This window comes from Zootoca vivipara, chromosome 3 (genome assembly GCF_965207765.1).
Source record: "Zootoca vivipara chromosome 3, rZooViv2.hap1.1, whole genome shotgun sequence".
NCBI lineage: Eukaryota > Metazoa > Chordata > Lepidosauria > Squamata > Lacertidae > Zootoca > Zootoca vivipara.
Window position 1 is genome coordinate 8,386,331 of NC_142586.1, and position 18,617 is coordinate 8,404,947.

At 41.6% G+C, this 18,617-nt stretch overlaps 2 protein-coding genes across 3 annotated transcripts in view; one reads left to right on the forward strand and one right to left on the reverse strand.

The window, feature by feature from the left end:
- On the forward strand, positions 1–7,156 carry ALG11 (ALG11 alpha-1,2-mannosyltransferase). The gene is made up of 4 exons (XM_035110235.3): positions 1–42; positions 1,840–2,073; positions 4,826–5,754; positions 6,795–7,156. The coding sequence occupies exons 1-4, from the start codon at positions 11–13 to the stop codon at positions 7,064–7,066; spliced, it is 1,467 nt and encodes a 488-aa protein (XP_034966126.1). The 5' UTR covers positions 1–10; the 3' UTR covers positions 7,067–7,156.
- The window catches only part of NEK5 (NIMA related kinase 5), a 23,932-nt gene continuing 12,236 nt past the window's right edge, over positions 6,922–18,617 (reverse strand). For both annotated transcript variants that reach the window (XM_035110228.3, XM_060272381.2), the window contains exons 12-23: positions 16,890–17,086; positions 16,007–16,073; positions 15,727–15,834; positions 14,679–14,762; positions 14,265–14,372; positions 14,008–14,088; positions 13,584–13,646; positions 13,231–13,336; positions 12,731–12,856; positions 11,934–12,071; positions 9,896–10,025; positions 6,922–9,099 (exon numbers count right to left, since the gene is read on the reverse strand). In XM_035110228.3, the coding sequence (XP_034966119.1) occupies positions 8,877–9,099; positions 9,896–10,025; positions 11,934–12,071; positions 12,731–12,856; positions 13,231–13,336; positions 13,584–13,646; positions 14,008–14,088; positions 14,265–14,372; positions 14,679–14,762; positions 15,727–15,834; positions 16,007–16,073; positions 16,890–17,086 (1,431 nt within the window). In that variant the 3' untranslated portion in view covers positions 6,922–8,876. The remainder of the gene's footprint in view (positions 9,100–9,895; positions 10,026–11,933; positions 12,072–12,730; positions 12,857–13,230; positions 13,337–13,583; positions 13,647–14,007; positions 14,089–14,264; positions 14,373–14,678; positions 14,763–15,726; positions 15,835–16,006; positions 16,074–16,889; positions 17,087–18,617) is intronic.

Genomic DNA, 18,617 nt, shown 5'->3' on the forward strand with positions numbered 1-18,617 from the left:
GGCTTCCGCGATGGCGTCTTTCCCGGCTGGGCCGCTTATCAGGTTCGAGCTGCTCTCTCTTTTTTCCTCTTCCCTCAGCCTCGGCGCGTCTCTGCTGCCGCTTCCCGAGGAACGAATGTCTGAGAGACATTTACCCTACCCAAGGCCCGAGGAGGTGGGCGGGACGCGGAGAACCAGTCGCTCGTCACCTGCGGCGGACTCTGCGGGCGGGGAAGATGCCATTGCAACGCCTGACGTATCGAGTTGGAAGGGACTCTAAGGGTCATCTAGTCCATGCCCCTGTAATGCAGGAAGGTCAGCTAAAGCACCCATGGCAGGCGGCCATCCAACTTCTGCTTAAAAACCTTCCAAGGGAGGAGACGAAACAACTTGCGAAGGGGTCTGTCCCAATGCACAGCAGCTCTTACTGCCAGAAAATTATTCCTGATGTTGAATCGGAACATCTCCTTTATTCTAACTGGAAGCCATTGGTCCTCTGGCGGAGGAGAAAACAAGCTTGCTCCGTCTTCCATGTGACAGCCCTTCAGATGTTTGAAGATGTCTATCCTATTCCTGTCCATCTCCTCTTTCCCAGGCGAAATATACCCAGCTCCCTCAACCGTTCCTCATAAGGCTTGGTTTCCAGACCCCTTGATCCATCTTGGTCGATGATGTACCAGGAGAAAACAAAAAGGGTCAATGGAAATGGTACCAAGGAAGGGGCTCTTTAGTTGTTGTTGTTGTTGTTGTTGTTGTTGGCATCTGTCTGACTGACAAACTTTTTTTGGGGGGGGGGGTGAAGTCAAACCTTTGGAGAGTTACAGTGCCTGTTGTAGCTGTAGAAACTGATATGGGAGATACATGTTTTTATGCAGCTGGGGCAGAGGAAGGCGGCCAGTGGAGCTGATGCAGATGTACCATGGCGTTTCTTCTCTCTGTGCTTCCTCCTCTGGTCCCTGCTGTGGATACACAACCTGTCTCTTGGCACTGTGGTCGCCTGGAAGGGATTTCCCACACAACAGGGTTAAATTTGTCAGCTTTCAAGCTTTTTACAATGCAGAGTTGTTCTGCCAAAAAGTTTATATAATAATTATTAAAGTTATATACTGCCCTTCACCAGTGGCTCACAGCAAAAAAATGCAAAATGAGAATACAAAATACATAGTAAAGCAGAAACAAAAACAAACCAATAACCGCCCTCCCACACATATTTAAAAAGCCATAGAATGTTAATCCTGCAGGAGGTTGAACTAAAAAACCCTTGGGGTTCCTTCCAACTCCGCAATATTATGATTCTCAGCCATGTCCATCACTGCTGGGGGCTCATCCTATCTTCTTCATTTATGTCCAGTGCAGCCCTTCTTCCCCTGTTCTGGGCAGTCCAGAGCTCCTTCTCTTTCCCTGCCAAGCCCCTTCTTGCTCAAATCACTGTTCAGTTGCCTGTGTCCCTTATATACATCTGCACACTTCTGGATTTGGTTTGCCTGCTTTGTGTTAAGACTTTGCCTGCCATTCTGATGGGAATAGAAATCCCTTTGTCAAAATGAAGGCTGATAAATTTCAGCTTGTTTGTTTGTTCTCTTACCCACCACCCACTTGCCACTATAAAAAGTTGATGGCAGGTGGGAGAGATTTGAGCCGAATGTATCCAAAGCATGAATGGGAAGCAAAATACTTCGTACAGTTGCCAGGCTGCTTGATTTCCCTTCAGTCTGGGCTTCATCCATGTAGATAGGGTTGCCATAACAAAAACAATTACCTGTTTTCATATGGAAACAAACATTGCCTCTCCTTGCTGAACTTCTTTAAAGTTTTCAGAATTGTTGCTATAATTCCACTTCCATCTCCTTCTCATTTCAGATTGCTGTACTCATTGGCTTTCCCTGCCTTGTTACTAAGTGGATTTTTATGTGTCTGTCTGCTCCTGCTCCTGTTTGGTTTACGACTATGGCTCCAGCAAAGGAAAAAACAACAAATTCCATCAGGGCGAGATGGGAAAAGGCCACTTGTGGTTGCATTTTTTCACCCATACTGCAATGCAGGGGGAGGAGGTGAAAGAGTATTGTGGTGTGCTATAAAAGCACTACAGAAAAAGTAAGTATGCATTTCACTTTTTGTACAGTGATGTTTGTTTATTGCATTAATCCCTCATTTCCTGAAAGCAATGGTTGCATTCACACATGCTAAACCATGGTTAGCGCTGCCTTTACCATTTCACTAATTAGGACTGATAGGAGTTGCAGCCCAAAACATTTGGAGGACACCAGGTTGGCAAAAGCTGGTTTAACTCTATGTGGACGAGTCATAACAAGCAAACTTCAAATCATAGCTTATGAAGCTGGCATGTTAAACTACAACTGTTTGTTTAAAATAAATATCCCAGGTTTGAACACAATACTAAGTTAGGATTCTTTAAAAGTGAAGTCATCAGAAGTCCTCTTCCCAGTTGCAGAGTGCATGAGCCTAAAACATAATTGGGGCTTATTCAAGTTCATCCATAGTGTTACATGTGCTTGTGGCCAAGAAAATGACAAGCCAGATTGATAAGATGATACTCCTCAGTTAAAATCAGTTTTCCCTTGCGGTTACTGTTTGCTTTTCATTTTTTATTTTCTTACACCTGTATTGGATCCCTTCCAGTCGGGATTCAGGCCTCATCATGGGACTGAAACTGCCTTGGTCGCACTGGTTGATGATCACCGGCGGGCTAGGGACAAAGGTGAGAGCTGTTTCCTAGTTCTGCTGGATCTCTCAGCGGCCTTTGACACCATTGACCATAACATCCTTCTGGACCGTCTAGAGGGGCTGGGAGCTGGGGGCACTGTTATACAGTGGTTCCGCTCCTTTCTCCAGGGTCGTGTCCAGAAAGTAGTGTTGCGGGATGAGTGTTCAGAGCCCTGGGCTCTCACTTGTGGGGTGCCTCAGGGGTCCGTCATCTCCCCCATGCTTTTAAACATCTATATGAAGCCGCTAGGAGAGATCATCAGGGGGTTTGGGCTGGGTGTTCATCAGTATGCGGATGATACCGAGCTCTACCTCTCTTTTAAATCAGAACCAGTGAGGGCGGTGAATGTCCTGTGTGAGTGCCTGGAGGCAGTTGGAGGATGGATGGCGGTTAACAGATTTAGGTTGAATCCTGACAAGACTGAAGTACTGTTTCTGGGGGACAGGGGGCGGGTGGGTGTGAGGGACTCCCTGGTCCTGAATGGGGTAACTGTGCCCCTGAAGGCCTGGGTGCGCAGCCTGGGAGTCATTTTGGACTCACAGCTGTCCATGGAGGCGCAGGTTAATTCTGTGTCCAGGGCAGCTGTCTACCAGCTCCATCCGGTACGCAGGCTGAGACCCTACCTGCCCGCAGACTGTCTCACCAGACTAGTGCATGCTCTGGTTATCTCCTGCTTGGACTACTGCAATGTGCTCTACGTGGGGCTACCTTTGAAGGTGACCCGGAAACTAATTAATCCAGAATGCGGCAGCCAGACTGGTGACTGGGAGCGGCCGCCGGGACCACATAACACAGGTCCTGAGAGATCTACACTGGCTCCCAGTACGTTTCCGAGCACAATTCAAAGTGTTGGTGCTGACCTTTAACGCCCTAAACGGTCTCGGTCCTGTATACCTGAAGGAGCGTCTCCACCCCCATCGTTCAGCCCGGACACTGAGGTCCAGTGCCGAGGACCTTCTGGCGGTTCCCTCGCTGTGAGAAGCCAAGTAACAGGGAACCAGGCAGAGGGCCTTCTTGGTGGTGGCACCCGCCCTGTGAAACACCCTCCCACCCGATGTCAAAGAGAACAACAACTACCAGACTTTTAGAAGACATCTGAAGGCAGCCCTGTTTAGGCAAGCTGTTAATGTTTAAAAGAATATTTTATTTTAATATTTTGTTGGAAGCCACCCGGAGTGGCTGGGAAAACCCATCCAGATGAATGGGGTATAAATAATAAATTATTATTATTATTATTATTATTATTATTATTGCATCTTTGGCCTGTTGTCCTTAAATATGCATATATATATAAAATACTTGCTCACAAAACAGCAACAAGCTTGCTTGGGTATTGTGCCTGCCTTATTTTTTAGATCTATTTACAGCATATTTATACAACTCTTTTAAACTTGAGTGCTTTATTTTATTTTTGACAGTCTTCTTTTTAAATTGATTTTTAATTTCAAGTAACAAAACATATGCATCCTAGGAAAACAGAGCTTAGTAGTTGTACAGAAAAGAAAGATAGCCTTAGGACCCTCGTACCTATGGGACCGCCTCTCCCGGTATGCCCTGCAGAGGACATTAAGGTCCACAAATAATAATATACTGGAGATCCCGAGTCACAAGGTGGTTAGACTGGCCTCGACCAGGGCCAGGGCCTTCTCAGTACTAGCCCCGAGCTGGTGAAACGCTCTCTCTCAGGAGACTAGGGCCCAGCGGGAGTTGTCATCTTTTCGTAGGGCCTGCAAGACGGAGCTGTTCCACTTGGCCTTTGGACTGACTCAGTCTGACCCCGGTGTTACCTAAGGCTTTATCCTACAGATATTTAAATGAGGTTGCACTTGTAGATTCCTAATTTTAAAATTCAATTTTAACATTGTATTTAATCTGCATTTTAATTGAATTGTTTCTTTTATGCTTGCTTTGATATTCTTGTTGTAAGCCGCCCTGAGCCCAGTCTTGACTGGGAAGGGCGGGGTATAAATAAAATTATTATTATTAATAGTGGCTGATTGTTGTCGTTTTAGACATTCCAAGAAAGGCAATCAAATTAAAGCGTCTTCCCATAAATGGACTCTTTTACTGAATGTAAAATTAAGATGATTTGCAGATTATAAATTATATTTCATTTTTCAGGTACAAAGATGTGTCCTATGTTGTCTACACTGGTGATGCTGGTGTCACAGCTGAAAATATCCTTGAAGGTGCTTACAGACGATTCAACATCAGATTAAATCAACCTGTGAAATTTGTGTTTTTGAGTAGGCGCTATCTAGTAGAAGCTTCCCTTTACCCACATTTTACACTGCTGGGTCAGAGCTTAGGATCTGTATTTCTTGGCTGGGAAGCTCTTGTGAAATGTGTTCCCGATGTCTACATTGACTCCATGGGTTATGCTTTCACACTTCCTCTTTTTAAATATTTAGGAGGTTGTCGGATAGGCTGTTATGTTCATTATCCTACGATCAGCACTGACATGCTTTCTGTGGTTAGGAATCAGAATGCTCGATTTAATAATGCAGCAGTCATCACAAGAAATCCCCTATTGAGTAAATTGAAACTCATATATTATTATATTTTTGCTTCTGTATATGGCTTAGTTGGTTCTTGCAGTGACATTGTCATGGTTAATTCTTCATGGACTTTCAATCACATCCTTTCCCTTTGGAGGTGCAGTGACCGCACCAGTGTTGTGTATCCACCTTGTGACGTTCAGACATTCTTGGATATTCCTCTATGTGAGCCAAAGAGCACTGGAGAGCAAACTATTGTTTCTGTAAGCCAGTTTAGGCCAGAAAAAGACCATTGTCTGCAGATCAGAGCCTTTGCTAAATTGCTGGAAAAGACTGCAGGGCAGGAGCTGCTGCCCAAACTCATTCTGATTGGTGGCTGTCGTAACCAAGAAGATGAGCAGCGTGTAAATGGACTTAAAAAGCTCTGCCAAGAGTTGGGCATTGAAAAAAGGGTAGAATTCAAAGTTAACATTCCATTTGAAGAGCTAAAGCAACATCTGGCAGATGCGACCATTGGACTTCACACCATGTGGAATGAACACTTTGGGATTGGTAAGTGGAACTACATATAGTCAGCTGTATCATTTCTTTAGCTCCTGGTGTTGAAACTCATGGCTAATTATGAGTTTATAAAGCACTTTATTGCTATTCTTCCATCAAACTGATACTGTGTTCTGCTACTTCCATATTGTGCATTCTTGGGAGCTGTAAATTTGGAAGGGATCCAATCTAGTATTATCTTTTCCTTATTGCACATCACACCCTAAAAAATATCCGAACATAATGCCTGACCGGCATATTGAATGCTCACCTTAATGGAGAGAAGTTCTACAAACTCATTTGGCTGTTTGTTTCAGTGCTGAACTCTCACAGTTTAGATTACTTGGGAACAACTTTTATCTTTTCCCAGGTTACAAACATAGCTTTCTCACCTATTTTTGTCCTTCATTGTAAGGGAAATCAGTTGCTCTCTTCCCCCTCCCTGTATCCCTTTCAAAAATTGAAAACTTGTCAGCATAAACTGTAAGCTCAAGAGGAATTCACTATCATCACTGAATGCAGATGCTGAGAGAAATCCTACTTACATGTCTAATCTCCTCAATGAGCCAGCCGAGGGAGATGTCACAAGTAGCCTCTTTTCCACAAAACTGTGTGTGCACATCATGATATGGTTTTGCATATCCTTGTGACAATCATTCTGACAACCACTTTTGCTGAATCATTCTTTGGGATCTATTTTGCTGTAGAATGCAAACAGGTCACCATTTCCATTTTGTACACATTATGGTTTTGAACCAATGTCATAGCACTTCTTCTACCAAGAAATTGTGCTCTTAACAGAAGGGGTTGGTGATTCCACTTCCTATACTATCTCATACTCCTGGAAAAGATTTTCAAGGACCCTCCCTTTATAGTTCCCAAAATCTGCTTACCCTCTCTTCTGTAACAGTGTGAGGAGTACCTTTTTCTGTGAGTGGGATCTCAGGATCCAGCCTATTTTGTTTCCCCCCCCCCCATGATTTTAAAGTGACACTGAAATTGTTGTTAAGGTGAGAACTGTAGTTAACAATAGCTTGTTTTGTTTCATATAGGAATTGTTGAATGTATGGCAGCTGGCACAATTATCCTTGCTCACAATTCTGGAGGCCCCAAGCTGGATATTGTGGTGCCCTATGAAGGAAATACTACTGGATTTCTAGCAGAAAATGAAGACGACTATGCAGATACTATGGCCTATATATTTTCATTGCCTCCTACAAAAAGGCTAGAAATCAGACAAACTGCTCGTCAGTCAGTGAAGAGATTTTCAGAACAAGAATTTGAGGAAACATTCCTATTATCTGTGGAACAATTATTTAAATAAAATTTTGTAAATAGATACCTGGACAGAAGTCATTATGTATATACAGTTGCTGTATTTCTATTGTACAATAAAGGGTATCTTATTCCTGTATGAGAGTCTGACAGAGTATGCTCCCAAACTTATATATAGACAAGTAGATATGAAATGATACATAATATGCTTAAGGATTTAGTAGTTGGGCTGAATAATCATATTACAAAATATACACAGCAGTTTCCAGTGGTGACAACTCAGTCCTAGCTTCTTAAAGAGCAAGCTGTTTAATCTTAAAATGAATTTGTGGCATCAAGTGTTGAATCTACATTTGTCCCAGATTATTTCCCCCATAATGTATCAACATAAAACTACATATGAAATTGAAGAGTGAATTTCTAAAAAGTTTCTTCCCATTTCAATGATCTTCTTGGCATAATGAATACAGAGTCATGAAAAGGCTGTCCTTGGAGGCCTCAATGGAGTCTGAAAGTCAACCAGAATTGTATCCTGTCTGAAGTTGTGTACAATGAAAAGGATCCTGGAAAGTCAAATTATATATATAGTCCAGCTCCACTTCAGTATAGGGACAGAACCTCAGGTCACTGAATTCTCTATACAGAAAACCCTCACATTAGATAGAAGCTAGGTGGGTAACCTTTGGCCATGGCCAGGGATGATGGGAGTTGTAGTTTAGCACCATCTGGAGGGCTAGAGGTTCCCCACAGCAGCCTTAACATGGAGTTTAGTGTTAATTACATTTTTTGGGAGGGGCATTTAATCATGAATGATCACCTACCCCCCCCCCCCAGGCAGTCTACAGTAGAAAATTCTCAATACAGATTTCTTATCCTGCTGGTTAAATCTGGTAAGGCAGCATAAGAAATCACACAAGGTGTGTGTCATGATGACTGATCTAGAGCAGCCCTAAACAGACATACAGCTATAAACAAACACCAGCCTGCCTTAACTGTGGGTCCCCCACACATCCTATAGACCACACATCCTATAATCCTGACCCGCCAGCGATGGTACCTGGGAGTGGCAGTAGTTCCTCAAAAGATGAAAGAGTTCCTCCATACTGACTGCTCCACTATAAGACAACCCTTGGAGGCATGCAAGGGAAATAGCCATGGTGACATTTCATTAAAAAAAACACCACTCTATTCTATAGGCTATGTTGCAAGGTCTCTAGCTGAGTAAGACTTGTAGGGAAAAGATTAATAAAGTGCTTCCATATCAAGACGTCAACTTGTTCTAGGCTGCAAATCCCTAATGATGTTTTTATATCTAAGTAACATTATAGTGCACAACTGGAGAATGAGGAACTAAATGTTGTAAAGGCTGTTGGGATAATGTCAAAATGCAGAAAGGCAGGGGACCATTCATGTAAAGTTTGTTAAACTGAACTGCCTTGCACTACCTGGACCGTACCTCCCACCTCTGTAATTATAAGGAAATCAGCACTGAGTGCTCACTGGAAGGACAGATCGTGAAGCTGAGGCTCCAATACTTGGGCCACCTCATGAGAAGAGAATAATCCTTGGAAAAGACCCTGATGTTGGGAAAGATTGAGGGCACTAGGAGAAGGGGACGACAGAGGACGAGATGGTTGGACAGTGTTCTCGAAGCTACGAACATGAGTTTGACCAAACTGCGGGAGGCAGTGGAAAACAGGAGTGCCTGGCGTGCTATGGTCCATGGGGTCACGAAGAGTCGGACACGACTAAACAACTAAACAACAACAACAACAACAAGCTACAAAGAGATAACCATTTCTTAAAACACATTCCACTAGCTACCGGTCATTCTTAAGGAACAATTCCCCAAGAGAGTGTTAACTGATAGTTCCTTCCTGTTTGTCTTCAGTCAGGTTACTATCCTCTTCCAAACTTTCAATGGATTTAAGGTTACCATTGGATAGTGCTTCTTTTTTCAGTTGATCTGTGTCTTCTGTTTCAGCTGGGGCTTTTATAATCTCCTCTTGAAGAGATGTTACTACTTTTTCCAGGGATTCTACCAGTTCATCCCTCAATTCATCCTCAGATTCTTCAAAGTTACTGTGTTAACAGATTAAATTAATAGGATAAAATGGTTATTAACTTATGATTCTTGATCAAGTTATCATAATGTTGAATTTCTAAACTAGCCAATATTTATTTTTAAAAAATGAAAATGTGAGAGCTGGTTTGTGTGTTAATGGGGCCCTACACAGTTGCTTTGTGAGGGTACAGAGTTCCCATCTCACCAGCTTTAAGGCATAAGCAGGACTGTCTGAAAGTGCTATTTGTTTAAGCCAGGGGTACCTAAAACATTTTAGCTCAAGGGAGACCTCACAGTATGAAACAAAATAAAAAAAATTCCTTCCAGTAGCACCTTAGAGACCAACTAAGTTTGTTATTGGTATGAGCTTTCATGTGCATGCACACTTCGTCTGCAAAGAGCAATATGAAAGTATTTGCTGTTCCTCCTGTTTTTCATCCTTCAATGCCGGTTCACACAATGTTGAGATTGAGAGCCAACTACTCAGTTCTGGAGTTTTAGCTTCACCAAACTTGCTAGTCAACCTATTTTTACTAAATTATCGGTTTGCCCACTGTCAGTACTTTATATTAAACATGAGCTAAAGTGAAAGTTAGACACCTTTCAAAGCAAACAGTATCCTAGTTTTAAGCAGTTATACTAATTTTTCTAGACAGAAATATGCTACCGGTATTAAATTGGTGAGGTTGCTGATTCTCCCCATTCTATACATTTGTCACAAATCTTAAGGTTGGAACAGCTCAAAAATATTGTTGCTTAACAAGAGTCTTTTATGCTACGCCGATACTGTCAAAGAAGCAAAGGCCAACTTACGTATCATCGTCATCAGATCTTGGATCAAGCCTTTCTTCATCCACTTCAACAGCAGCATCCACTTCTGAATCAGAACTCTCTACTGAATCAGCTTTATCATTTTTTGGAGTGCATGGGGTTACTGTTTCCTCTGAAGTGGAAAATGTTTTAGTTGGTTTTATTGTGTTTTAAAGATTGTAAGCAACTTTGAATTTATACCAAGGTGTGTGTGCGCACACACACACGCACGCACACACACACACACACACACAAACTTACAGAGCAGGGTTGGCCAATGTGTCGCCATTTGGTTTATACCTGATGCTAATCTAATCTAGATATATGGGGTCCGTTCACATAAGGTAGCCCACAGAGAACTGCTTTCCAAATGTGGGGCTGCTTCCAAATTCACAATGGGACTAGGCCAATCTACGGTGTGTGTGTGTGTGTGTGTGTGTGTATATGTAATATATATATGTAATATACATATATATATATGTAAAAGGTCCCAGTTCGTACACATCCAGCTACCTCCAAAACCGCTTGACCGATTGCGTTGAAATTTTCACACAACGTTCCATTCCACTATGCGGGTGTTTGTATAAACTTAGATTGGACAGACAGATGTCACACCTGTGAGAAGTTAGAACATGTTTTCTAGAAAAACATGTCAAAGCAGCACAACTGAGGATGCCTCAGCTGCTGCCATTGGCTGCAGACTATCTGTGACATCACAGTAGCATGGCATTGCCCAGCATAGCACAGCCAGGGGAGCAGGCCAGTCCCAAGATGCACATGGGGTGTGCGGGTGGAAGAGAGAGAGGGGTCGGGTTGACGGGTGCCATCACACGGGAGGAAGATGACCAGAGATGAGCAGAGAGCTGGAGGGAAGATGGCTAGAGATGACCAGAGAAACGGGAGGGACCACAGAGAGGTGTCGTGACGTCTGGGTTATGGTACGGGGCTGGGGTGAGGAACGGGGGCGCTGAGTGGAGGTGGGCCATGCCTTTTGGTAAAAGGAATGTGTCGGGGTGGTGCCATCACGTGAAAGGAAGATGACGTCACACGGCGGGAGGACCAGAGACAGGGGTGGGGAACGGGGATGCTGAGTGGAGGAGGCCCATGCCTTATGGGAGGATGAATGGGTGGGGATGGGGTGGGGGGATTTGCCAGAACACACATGCGAGGGGGAGAGAGAGCGCTCGGGGTGCCGGGTGCCATTACGTGGGAGGAAGATGACGTCACACGGCGGGGAGACCAGAGACAGGGGTGTCTCAACGTCATGCGGCTGGGGTGGGGAACGGGGACGCTGAGTGGAGAAGGCCCATGACTGAGCCACAGCAACGCGTGGCCGGGTACAGCTAGTCTTACATAAAGGCACTTTCTGTTTGTGTGAAGTGGTACTTCCAGGTGGGTTAGTGGACACGTGGTCACTATTGCTAGCCCAATAGAGGTGGCTCCTTGCTCAGACCAAGGATTTGATGAGACCACCTTTTAAATATGCAGGACAACAAACCTCATATAAGCTCAGTGAGGAATAATTTTGCTTGAAACACTGTGAACTGAGCCTTCTGCTGGAATTGAAAATATATATAAGACTCTACAGCTTTCTCATAAGGTCCTGGATAGGCATTATTAAGTTTGGAATTACTAGACAATCTTTCACATTGTTTCATTACCGTGAAGCTTCTTAACTTTCTCATTTATCCTGCAATCGATAGTTGGTTGTATAAGATGTTTGGGCACAATTTTACTGTATGCAACTTTCCCCATTTACTTCAAGCATATGTGTTGTCTTTATATCATGGTATGTTAAAAATATCATGATTGATTGTTTTAAAACCATCCTCCTGTTGTTTTATTTATGCTCAGTATTGTGTACTGAGGTGTGAACATTACACAGATACTGTCTGTTTTAGGGCAGTTCAAGCTTCCCCCCTCAATCTGTGTGCTTGTTGTGCGTAGGTTAAGTTCACTGATATATTCAGTAGCTGCATGCAATGTCAAATAAATCTCAGATGTGACTATCAAGTAGCAAAATATGTAAGAAGCAACTTACTGTGTTCTTCGGCTTGGCACAAAGTGTCACTGGAGCATTCTGCTTCAGCTAGCATGTTCATTAGTGTCCCAGGTGATTCCTGGCTCCATTTTCTCCTGTTTTCAGGAAATTCTGGAGGGATCAAGGTAACCTGGCCCACTGAGAAATAATAATACAGTACACTAGTTCACTCACTCTGCATTAGCAAGGCTTTCATGTAAAACTAGCCCCACTGCATTTCACCTCCAAATGTCAAGAACCTTCTTCCTTCTGCTTCCTCTCTTGCTTCTGTAGTCATAATTCATCCTTCTACAAAGGTGCGTTCATTTGCTGACACTTTTGCTCAAGCAACAGCACTATGGAACATTTTTTTCCAAAGACAAAATATTTGAAGGGCAGGAAGATGACAGTTTAAAGGATTTCTAAACTAAGACAAAACAGGTCTTAGGGGCTTCTGGTGGGCTAGGAGGTTCATGAACCGTTTCAGAAAACAGCTGAATACAGCTGAATGGATGATTACTATAGAGATAGGGGGGAACAGAGGAGGGGTTGCCGACCTTTTCAGACAAAACGTAGAATTAAAATAGCTCTGAGCAAGCACACTAGGCTAGGAATGGTCAGGAAACAGCCTGCTCATAGTCTAGCTTAGCACCCACAAGTACGGTAATTTTTAAGGGATTCCTCTCTTACACTTTGGGAACTATGGAAATGATATTTCAGGTCACAGTAGAACACCCTTCTGAAATGCCCCCTGTATTTCACATTTAAAAGAACAAGTGGAGTCAGTAACACTCAGAAAATACTTTCCAAGAGATTACCTGCTTCATCCATGGTAGTGGATGTAGAGGAAATATCTGCATTTTCTAGAAGATTCAGAAGAGTCCGTGGGACTGATGTTTGCCAGTGTTTTCTGTTTACAATGGCATCATCTTCATTGTCACCACCTAAGGGAAAGGAGATTACCTTCAATGGCTTTTAAATCTGAATGGATAAAAATATGGTATTAATTATGAGACACAAAGGTCCATTGGTTGATTTTTCAGCACATATAATGTAATTGTAAGTTATGCATGGAACCCATTCTTGTTACAGACTGATCACATATTATCACTGGCCTAACAAACTAAAACAAAAAACTGAGCTGATCAGGTGCATGGTGACAAGACATGTCATTGTATGCCCAAAACAAAAACAAATGAAAGTTATACAAATAAGTTATACAAATAATATGAGCAACAGAAAGAACATGAAGGAATATAACTGCAAGTGATAATGGGAACAGCACACCAAAAAAGTCTAGCAGTTTAGAGAAGCACACCTGTTTCCCAAGATTTGTCTATATAATCATCACAGATGTTTGTCAGTTTTTTCTTAAGGTTTTCTCCATCTTCAAAAGTTAAGGCTTCATTAAGTTTATCACATTCCTAAAATCAAAAGAAACAATGCACATTCAGAACTTATTCAATTCGGGCACATAGGCCAACATGCAGCAGTAGGTTACGGTCAAAAATAAATTACAGCTTTATGAATGAGGAGTGTGCTTGTGCACGGTATTCAATCACTCACCTCTGCCTCTCTTTGAGCATAACAAAATATGAGGCTTAGCTTGTTTTTCTCCAGCCAAACTGTTTTCTAGGCTAACCTGGTGTAACATATAACAATAGCCCATACCTCTTTCTCTTTCTGGAAATCTGAAACACCATCTTTCAGATCAATCTGAAACTTTAGACCTCCCTGAAGAAAATAAATAAAAAGAGTTACCAACTATCACAGGTATACATTTTAAAGACTCCTCGTGCCATCATCTGAAATACAGGCACAGGAGAGCACGAGGATGCTGATTATCATTTTTTCGGTCCGAGGGAAAGCAGCAATCCACTCATGTGCTTCCAATTTTTCCTCTCCCTTCCCCAGTATGGGATTTTGTGGAAGAGTAGATCAGGAAAGAAGATAGGAAAAGACAGCATATATATCCCACTTACTTGAAATGGCCATCACATGCATGATCACCACTGGCTGACATAGTCATTTGAAACCCCATTTTCAGAGCTATACAAAGACCAGACAAAATGATGAGAAAAATATTATCTTTAACCTTTGCTTTGTGTTTTCTTTCAATGAAATTTTCCTCCTGCCAGTTATGTACTCCAATTTGTTTCAAGTTTTGCTCGAGATCCTTTAAGACAAAAAAGTAATATAAAATTTAATAGGCACAGTTACTTCCAGTCAAAAATGAAGTATGCTCTTATTATATTTTGATAAAGCACAGTCAACCATGTTAAAAACTGTGACCTTTTCCCATTAATGTAAACTTTTCAACTATCACATTGTACCATAAAGAGGTGCTAATACCTGAACTGGTTCATCTTGTCCTCCAGGAATAATATAATTATAAGTAGGTTGGTTCTCAGTCTTTCTCTGTTTCACAATATATGTTTTGTCCTTTATATTTTTATTCTCCTTTAAGACAGAATATATTTAATTAAAAATGTTGCTGATTTGAAAGAAAGAGTGATACATGTATAGAATTGCTTGTGCATGCAGTGAGAACTTTGAATCCTAGCCACTATTTGCTCACACCCAAAATTCTTGTCAGTCCTATTGACCACTAAAGGGGCAGAATGGATTTCAACTGCTAAAATCCTCCCATTACAATAATCTAAATAAAAAGATAAACAACATCAGCATAATTACTATCAGTTTGCCACATCTTGGAAAGGGAGGTGTGTGAAAACTCTAGTAAAAGTTTGGTGCAGTGAAATTTACCTCTAGAGATTCTGCTTTACGTCTAATTTCATTTACTTCACTGTGGTACTGCTGACGAATCTTCTGCAGCTGTTTCAGGTATTCCTGTTAAACATTATCAGATTTTTTTAAAAAAATGTGTACCCACAGGAAACTTTAGAAGCAACATGCTGTATCAGTAATATGTACATTAACAACAAAATTTTATGCATGTCCATTCAGGAATTCCATTGTGTTCAGGAGAGCTTATATGATGTGTAAAGAACTGTAGCAAATATCAGTACACTATTTAAATATGTACACACACACACACAAAACACAAACACGCACATAGTCTCTACTATGAAGATTTTAAGTCTTTCTTAAACAGCAGCTTCCCAACACTACTTTGGGAACTAAATGACCTTTCACTTGCATGAAGTGGTCTGCTTAATAATAATAATAAATTTATCTAAGTAGCTGCCAAACTGATAGGTGGCATATTAAATAAACAAATGCCAAAGCCTTTGAGTGCACGTAAAATAACTAACAGAGCAATCCAAACTCCTGGCAGCAGTGGGGCTTAAAATAATAGTGGAGTCGTTGCTGGAGTTCTGCCAATTGTGCCAGCTTGCCGGGGGGGGGGGGGGACTTTAGTGAAGAGGCCCAGATCAGGCCTACTGCAACAACTTACTGATAGCTGGGCTGGCTTAGGATTCAGCAGATCCTTGGCCAGCCTCTAGCTCTAACCCTTCCCCACAGTGGACCACAGATATGGATTGCTCTACCCACATAAGACCCCAAAAGCTAAGACTAGAAGATATGGCACTAGTTCTAAGCAATCCATCATTAACTGCCCAGTGCTGATGGCTCCAGAATATATAACAACTACTTCTGCCCTAACAAACAGGGTAGTGCTTAAAAGCCTGTACTGTATTCCCATACTAAAAAGAATGCCTGTACTATGGTTTTGCAGTAGCAGATTTACATGGATCTATGTGAATCCTGCCCCCAGCATTTGCATAATGACTCTATGATTCCTATTATAGTTTCCTTGACCCATAGCCCAAGGGAAACAGCTTTTTCTTACCTGTTCTTTCATTTTATTGTTTTGAGCAAGAGCTCTCAACTGCTCTTCCTTCATCTCCCGATACTGCATTTGAAAATACTGCCGGTCAGCAGAAGATGGACGCAATCCCTATATGCAAAATAATGGAAACATACAAAATGTAAACATTTCTGAACCCACCCCACTGAATGGAAAAGTAAAATGTAGTTGGAGTTTTTTCATGCTAGTGCATTTTTAAATATCACTCTATTTGCTTATCAGTTTCAGTTTCTTATTCTCTCTTCTTGGAAAAAATGCTTACAAGTTGCTTCTCTACTTTTATCTTGTATTGCTGGGCATTGTATCGTCTCTGAAGATATTCTGCAGGCCTGGAAGAAACAGGAACATCAGTGAAAATCTGAAGCTGGATTCCAAGTTTCCTTAGTAAATTGTACTGAATATAAAAACTATAGATTAAAAGGTTAAATTGGAAGTCTAACCTTTTCACACTGCTTCTCTATTTTTCAGTCATAAATGGCCTAGCAATCCCATACTCTCCCCACCTGAAGCTGAATCATCATCAACCCCATATATGCCCACAGGATCAATTCCATCTGAGGGATGGGCACTGTTACAGGTGACACATGTTTTGTTCTGCACTTGTAAGAAATTTATCTTTTAGCATCTTAGCACCCACATTTTGAAACTCCATGTCTACTGATACCAGGTAGGCACTGTGATTTTTTCAGCACCTGCTAAAAACATTTTTGTTTATGCAAGTCTATCTAGACTAGTGGATGCTGTTATGTGCTTTAATCTGGTTTTGGCTTGTTGCTGGTTTTTATTTAAAAAAATGTTTTAAATATTTTTGTAACTTTTTAAAACTGATCATGTTGTTTTTATTCTTTTTGCCAACTGCGTTGAGGCTTTATTACAATTGAGTGGTATATGTTATGCAATAAATAAAATAAATGTTGCTGCCACAACATTTGAGCAGACAAACTTGCTCATATTCTGTGTCACTTCAGAATTTCAAATTTGAACATGAGCTTGAAATCAGTGGGCTTTAGCTTACCTAATTTCGGTGTGGGATCAAACTGAAAGCAAGCAAGCAAACAAACAAAATCGTGCCAATTTCTACACCGTCAAGAATACCCATGTCAAAATCATGAGATGTATCAATATTCAAGGGGGGGGAATCCTACCAGTGAGGTGGTGGAGGTGGTGGTTTTTGTCCTTTCTGCTTATAATACTCTTCCAATCTTTCGCTGATACAAGGATCATCACCCTGCTCAAAGGCCCTTTTCTGCAAGTTTTCAAGTTTCATATAATAATGGTCATAGTGCCCCCTCCTTCTGGCAGCTTCTGATTTCCCACACATCTTCAACCGAGGACCCCAGGGCTGGAAACATCATACATATTAAAATTATGAAGGCAAGAAATCCACTGACTTTGAAGTTATCCTTTTGCTAAATCATATTGTTAAAGCACATCACTTCCTGGGCCTAGTGATTAGCAGCCAATGGTATATTTTTCCATATTCTCCAACATTTCTCTGAAGAAAATAGGATATATAATATATAATATAATATAATAATATAATATAATAATTTCACTATTTTGCCCCAGTCACTCTGCGCGGCTTCCAACACACTGTATATAAAAACATAATAAAACATTAAACATTTAAAAAACTTTCGCACACAGGGCTGCCTTCAGATGGCTCAGGGGTCAGATAACTCCATACCCTTCAACGTTTCTCTGATGAAAATAGGGATGTCCTAAGGAAAAACGGGACATTCCAGGATCAAATCAGAAACTAGGACAACTTCTGTAAATCTGGGACTGTCCCTGGAAAATAAGGGCACTTGGAAGGTCTGTCATTCTCGAAATTGAAGAAGTTTGGTCCTGATCAGGGTCTGGACAGAAGACCGTTGAGAATTCCATTCTCTGATGAGAATTGGGGTATAAACATAAAATAGCAAGCATATTCCATTTCCCATTCTTTGCTGCAGCTTATGCTTTCTCTGTGCACGCAGCATTCTGCTAAACAATATTTATGACTCCTATTAATTCATCTCATGTGATCCCATTAACTCCTTTGGCCTGCCGATGGCCTAAACAACTGAACACCACAAGTGCCTAAGCATTCTCCCTACCCCTCTGGGGCAATCTCATTTGGCACCCACGCCTTCCTCTTGACCTAACTTTAAGAAGAAAAGTGAGTAATTTGCAAGTGCTCATGGACTTTTTATGTTAGTTGTGTGTTCTGGATCAAGAGTAATGTGTAACAGCAAAGTGTGGCTTGCGCATCCCTTTAAAGAGGTACAGACTTATGGTCAAGCTAGATACAGAACATAGCTTTGAATCTGCTACTTAGATTTTTTAAAAAATAAAAAGGTGAGAATTCTAACAGCAGCTAAGAGGGACCATTATATAGATTAGGGCCTCAGAATTGCTTTTCGATTTAAAAAAAATACAAGGGCAGAATGGGAAAAGAATTCCAGAATCAGATTCAAAGACACATTTAACCTCACATCTAGTTTGACCCTAATTTGCTTATTTGTCAAACACTGTTAAACTAGTCGGTACAGGAATAACAGACCTGTGGCCCTCCAGATGGTGTTGGACTCCAGCTCCCATCAGCCCCGGCAGCATGACCAATATTTAGGGATAATGGGTACTGGAGTTCAGCGACAACTGGAGGGTCACTCGTCCCTGAATTAGTACCATCTACTGCTGCAAAGTGAAAGTACATGACAAATAAAGAACTACATTAAACAATTACCATATTTTCTGTCTATAAGATGCCCCCATGTATAAGGCGCAGGGACTCAAATGGGGAGATGTATCTGTGTATAAGATGCCCCCTACTTTTTGACATTATTTTTAGGGGGGAAACCTAGTCTTATACATGGAAAAATACGGTAAAT

What these genes read in the sequence shown, in the direction of transcription:
- ALG11 (XM_035110235.3), top strand. Translation starts at nt 11, where the DNA reads ATGGCGTCTTTCCCGGCTGGGCCGCTTATCAG. An exon ending in CCGGCTGGGCCGCTTATCAG is followed by an intron (nt 43 to 1,839) that starts GTTCGAGCTGCT and finishes TTCTCATTTCAG; the next exon opens with ATTGCTGTACTCATTGGCTT. An exon ending in ATAAAAGCACTACAGAAAAA is followed by an intron (nt 2,074 to 4,825) that starts GTAAGTATGCAT and finishes TTCATTTTTCAG; the next exon opens with GTACAAAGATGTGTCCTATG.